Source organism: Girardinichthys multiradiatus, chromosome 6, assembly GCF_021462225.1.
Source record: "Girardinichthys multiradiatus isolate DD_20200921_A chromosome 6, DD_fGirMul_XY1, whole genome shotgun sequence".
Lineage (NCBI taxonomy): Eukaryota > Metazoa > Chordata > Actinopteri > Cyprinodontiformes > Goodeidae > Girardinichthys > Girardinichthys multiradiatus.
The window spans coordinates 40,403,435-40,409,434 of record NC_061799.1 but is presented as its reverse complement, the minus strand read 5'-3'; the positions used below and the strand labels follow the sequence as shown (position 1 = coordinate 40,409,434).

Sequence of the window (6,000 nt, the reverse complement as noted above, 5' to 3'; positions counted from 1 at the left end):
ATATTAATTTATAACTATTTATTATCTAATTTTTTAAAAATGATTTGAACTTCCTTTTTTAGTGTTTACTTGTAGTTAAAGGGTAGTTTTTCTCTTTTTAATGTGAGTGTTTGTATTAGTTCTCAAAAGTATTTTTATTGAACATCGTGTGACAATTGCTGTAAAAACAGTTTTATTTACAAATTGAATACTCAATAGTTTTATACTATTTGCTTTTAAACTTTAATGAATGAATTTACACAAATAATGTGACAACAAAATACCGAGATTTAAGAAGTCATTTTTCGTTTTAATGTTAAATGATGATGTTAAATATTTTTCTTATAATATCACTAGATTTCTGATATTTAATCATAAGCCTTAAGGGTTAATGAATGATTTTCTAAATATTAAAGCACGTATTTAAAAAAACAAATATGTTTGGTTGTCTTAATTCCAACACTCCTGGTAACCCTTGAACGCAGCGCCGAGCATTAGCTCAGCTCGGAGAGAGGCTTTGGGATCTAGAGAGGGAGGGAAGGAAGAAGAGAGGGAGAGAGAGAGACAGAAGCTAAACAGGTGGTCAGAAAATACAGCAAACAATGTCGTCCGGCGGGGAGAAGAGGCTCGACGGTTAGTCCTCATTTTTCCAGGCAGGAATACCGGGATAACCTCGGGCAACAACAACAAAACCCCCCTCCATGCTCCTGTGTGCTTCCCATTCGGATTTGTCCTCCTCGTCTCGGCTTTGCTCCGAACCTGGGGAAGTCCTAGGATACTGAACCATGAAAGTGACGGTGTGCTTCGGGAAGACCCGGGTGGTGGTTCCGTGCGGGGACGGGAACATTAAGGTCCACGCACTCATCCAGCAGGCTGTCATGAGGTACAAGAAGGCTATCGCCAAGGTGAGTGCAGGCTACTTTTTCCCTGTTTTCCTGGAAGCGCCGCAGTCTCGCTCAAACATGGCGCAAACTTTTCGCAGACGCAAAGCAGGAGGGGGGGGAGAGGCGCTCAGTTTTTCCTCTTTCCTGCTCGTTTTGGTGCAGTTTGCGGAGATAACGAGGCGCACACACTGCGCCGCCGTGTGTTGCCGCTTTAAAAGAAAAGGCGCAGCGCCATTGTGGTCCTTGTGTTTGTAAAGCAACAAAAAAAACTTCCTCAGGGATTCTCCCTGCGGCTCACAACAAGGTAGCCAACATTTTCCAGGAGAACAGCAGAGGTTTCCCCAAACATGCGCACTTTTCCCGTGTTTCCAGCTCGTTTGGAACTAAGTTTTTTAGCTGGGTAGCAAGTTAGCAAAAGTATGTCTGCTGTGAGGCGTTTAGGGGCCAACTCAGGAGAATCTAACGATCTTCATCTGCAAGATTCCCAATAAAAATAAACCAAGCAGACAACGTGATTCACTTTATATAAAGGTAAAGGTAGTGACCAGATAGGTTTGTGGAAAAAGGTGCACAGAAGTGGCATTTAAATAAAAAGGAAGTTTTATGAGACTTCCCTTAGAGAAGCTGCCTCTGTTCCTCTCAGCTGCATGGTTCCAGACCCTGGATGCTGATGGAAAGCGCACAGTGGAGCTCCCGGTGCAGGCTTGGACCCGAGGCATAAATTCTGGAGATAAAAGTGGAATAAAACCTGGAGCGAGGTTATTGCTGCAGCTGCAGATAACCTCTGAACTAACTCTGTGCAGAAGCCTGCGTGGATTGTTCCCTTGGATCAGATAAGATGGGAGAGAAACGTGCAAGGCCAACATAAATGTTTATGTGGGAAACCTTGATTTGACATGTGTCTCATTTATGGCTTTACATTTTGCAGCATTTCTGGAGAGCTTTGCATTCTACTTTTTTTTTTTTTTTTATGACTAAATTCAGTTAAGGAGACATGCACTGTAATATGGAGAGATGCACCATGCAAACAACCAGAGAAATGGCAAATGTTCCATCTTATGCTCAGTAGATTAAATGCTGGAGAAAACCCTTTTTTCCTATTTATTAAATGCATCATAATAGAGAACTCTCCTCCATTTTCAGCCTGTAAAGCAACCAAACAACTTTTTTTCTTTGTGATAATACTTAAAGGTTAGTGACTTGTGGATTAACGCATAAATGTGGATAATTTTGTAATTCAAATTTGGAACCTCTATCAAGGAACTTTGAGCTAATTTGTCTTGTGTTTTTAGCGCTTGGGAAAAATAAATAGGAATCAACAGTTTTGGCCTCGATATCATCCAGAAAAAAGCCTAAATGGTGCATCTCTAATCATTTTCATAGCTGGCCATAAAATGACGCTACTCATTGATGCTTTGCTTCTCTCCCTGCTAACTTCATGCCAGCATCTTCTGCTGTAGTGATAGTGACCTAGGAGTTTTACTGTACCTTGTTCTCATCTGAATAATTCACCGGTAGCAGACAGAGGCAGGTGAGGAAGTCTCTGCTCCGCTGAGAAGCAGGCTGCATGTTGGAAGAACTCCTCCTTGACTTTAATGACTTGGTTTCTGTTCCTCAAGTCATGCAATGTGGCAATTTAAAGCTTTTTTTGTTTCAAATATGCTACATGGATGGAATATTTTCAGTATGCTGGCTGATATTAGAAGAGTGGTCTGAGGTTCTGCAACTGAATAAAGGTTTAAACTGTGTGTGAACCCCATTTCCCAGTTTTACTCTTATCCTCAGACGTTAATGATCCCATTGGCCTCTGATTGAAGTCTCAACAAATTGTGGGTAAATTATTAGCCTAATCGGGCATTCCTTTAAAGGCTCTCCGTCCATTTTCCCATTTTGTACCTCGCTTTTTGAACCCATGCGCCATCGATTTGTGCCTTCCTAAATCTATCTTTTCTTGATTTATGGAGATCAACTGTAATTAAATTGCTAGAATTTTAGGTATATTTTAGTTTATTTGTAAATACGTTTCTGGAGACACCCTGTTTCCATTGATTGTGGGACTGGTTCCAGTTTGGGCCACTTGACTCTTACAAAATATGACCCTTTATGACCCCTAATCCAACCACAATGACTGTGAATAACATCCAACTAGTAGATATTATTTACTGGAGTCACCGAACCACATACCAGCCATGCCCCATGCATGGTTGGCATGAGAAGACATAAAATAACGAGCACCACACCTTTTTAAAAGCAGGTGAAATATCAGTTATTTATTTTACAGAAAATATACAATGTGGCTTTACAAGAGCTCTAATCTGCCCTCCAGTGTTTTCTGGCTTGTTGCAGACATCAGCTTACAAACCCACTTCTATATGCCTGTTAATCGAGTGCAGACATGATACCATCCCCAGACATGTAATACTTTGAACTAGAATAGCTTGTTGGGACTATAAAAGAGAAAGAGAAATTACTTTGGTTTGTACGTCGCTCTGCTTGTAATAGTTGGAAGGGAACCCTGCAGAAAGCATAACTCTGTACGTTTGGGTGTTTACATATTTATCTGGTCAACATGGAAGAGACACACCCTGAGCTCCTGGTGTGAGCGGTAAAAAAATTACAGTAAGTTCTGGGTGGCTCCAAGTAAAACCGGGATGCAATTGGACTGCATTAAGTGTTAGCTCATTGTCTAGGTACCATGCATTTATGATGTCTATGCCTGCAATATATTTGTTGACACTTGTTGTTTAATGCAGCATAAAAAGTTTGTTGATGTTGCAAAAAGACGGTGCCACTGTTTATTTTTTTACGGCAGCATTCACCAGGATTGCTTTCGGATTCCGATGTCCAGATTTCCAGGTTCCTCGATGTGAGCACAGGTTGAAATGTTCCTGAAGATGGATGTTGGATTTCCACATTCTATGGTTTCTTATAGCACCTGACCATAAAATCCAACATGGCTGCCACTGAAGCGCTCCTCTGTTACGTTGTAGTGAAAGATTGTTTGTATTGCTGAAGTGAGTTAGCCTGTTCGCTGAGCACAACAAACAGCCATTCACACTGGAAAAGCAGCTTAGGTACAAGTTCAGGAGCACAAATTGAATCAAGCATTTTTACCTTGTAGATGTATCTTTAACCATGCACTGTCCCATTTTACTATGCCTTTTTAGCAAGCTTACAGTACACACTATGTCACTAATCAGCCAAACCTGTTACTGATCACTACTTTAGTCGTCTGTTTTTGCTTTGTTTCCTGAAACCCAACAAGCCTTGGTCTGCAGGCTGACCAGATAGAAATACCTTGGAGGTTCAGTTAGTGCTAAAATGACAAGTGCTGTAAATACTAGCAGTGATTGCATCACTGTTTGGGTTTATTGCAGGACGAAAGGACAACAGTGAACCATAACAAGGGCCATAAACAAAAAGTGAAGCCAAATTATTTTCCACGAAAACATGTTTGCATGCACAGACCCTGTTTACGTGGAAATTATGCCACAGATGAATTATCTAATCATGTGGGCAACATCATTGTTGTAGCATAGGTAGACCTTTTTAATGCAGTTTAATTCAAACTAAAAACTTCGAATACCCAGGTTGTGAACGGACCTAGATTTGCTGCTGGGAAACATCTTTTTGGGAGGATTTTTATGGCTTCATAATATTTTGCTTTGTGATTACTCCTCAACAGTTTTGGACTGCTTGTTGTATCTGTCTCAGTTTGCTGTGTACTATCTGGGGTTTAATTGAAGGGTCGTTGTTTCAGTGTTGCTGCTGTTGAATGCAGATGTTTGACAGCGAGGCCTCCGAGGCTTTTGGTTAAGTTAAACATACATGAAATAAACGGTTCACTCACAACAAAACGCACTGCTTGAAAACCCAACACCCTTGTCATTTAATCTCCTTATAGCCATGTTTACTGCTCTGGTTCTGCCCAGACTGTGCCATCTAACCAACTCAGGAAGTCTGTTGGTCACAGATGTGGTGTCGAAGATCACAGCTTTTTTCCCCGTCTCTGTCTTAATAGGGGTACCTAATTTAGGTTGGGTGTTTTCTGCTGCCACGTTGTTTGTAAGATCCTTCTTGTAACTTGCCCTGTCATTATAGAAGAATGGTTTCTGCAGGAAATGAGAAAAAGTAAATGTAGTTCTCTTCTGAATGGACTCCATAACCATGGAAGTAGAAGGATGCAGATGCTGGGATGATTGTTTAGACCAGAGTTCTAAGGCAATGTGAATGGATGCACGAACTATCGGCTTTAACATCGTATCGGCCGATGTTTGTCATTTTGTAACATATAGGTATTGGTTCCATAAGGGAAACTGGGCTGGTATTAATGACAGATGTTTATTTACATCTTGTTGCATTTTATTTGTTTCTGGAGGGTGTTGGCCATGTGGTATTTATTTGGTCATGTCATAGTGATGCAGCAGAGGATTGTGGGCGGTTAACTAAAGCAGAGAAGCGCTGTCAGTGGTGTGGTCGTTTTCTTTCATGGTATGGAATTTAAGGATTTTCCAGGCTTGGATATGCATGGAAAAGGAAATAGAGAATGGAGAAAAATACTTTTTTTCAGTATTCCAGTGTATGAAAGTAGTGCGCGTCCACCTGCCTGTCTTTTCATCAATCGAGCCACCTGTATGGTCTTCCCTCAGTCAATCAATCTCTCACCATCAATCCATCTATCAATCTGTCTGGTCATCTGTCCATTAATCCGTTCATTCCTTTGCCTGTCAGTTCATCAGTCCATCTGCCATTAGTTCATCTGTCTCTGCATCCATCCATCATTCGTTCTCTCCATCAATTGGTCAACATCCGTACATCTCTGTCCATCAGTTTATCCCTCTATCAGCCCGTCCGTTCATCCATTAATCAATCTGTCTGTCAATATACCCGTCCAGTGATCCGTTCATCTTCTGTTCAGTTGACCGTGCATCGATCCGTCTCTCAGAGGATTAATATGTCCATCAGTCCATCTGTTATCAATCTCTCTGTCTATCCGTCCACCCATCCAAACGTCTAATATTTCTTTTAAGTTCCTCCTTGCGTCCTTCGTTGCCTCCTCCTATGGAGTCGCTAGATTTTGCAGGACCAAAATTTGAAGCCCAACCACAAAGAAAATTTCTGCCATCACGTAATATTG

The 6,000-nt window shown here is 41.1% G+C and overlaps 1 protein-coding gene across 9 annotated transcripts in view; it reads left to right on the top strand.

Moving 5' to 3' along the window:
- The first annotated feature begins 341 nt into the window (after window positions 1-341).
- pard3ab (par-3 family cell polarity regulator alpha, b) overlaps window positions 342-6,000 on the top strand; it is a 327,405-nt gene continuing 321,746 nt past the window's right edge. For 5 of the 9 annotated variants that reach the window (XM_047369393.1, XM_047369392.1, XM_047369394.1 and 2 more), the window contains exon 1: window positions 348-884. In XM_047369393.1, the coding sequence (XP_047225349.1) occupies window positions 765-884 (120 nt within the window). In that variant the 5' untranslated portion in view covers window positions 348-764. Of the gene's footprint in view, window positions 885-6,000 lie in introns of all 9 variants that reach the window. The other 4 variants (XR_007038822.1, XM_047369395.1, XM_047369396.1 and 1 more) reach the window with 2 other exon arrangements.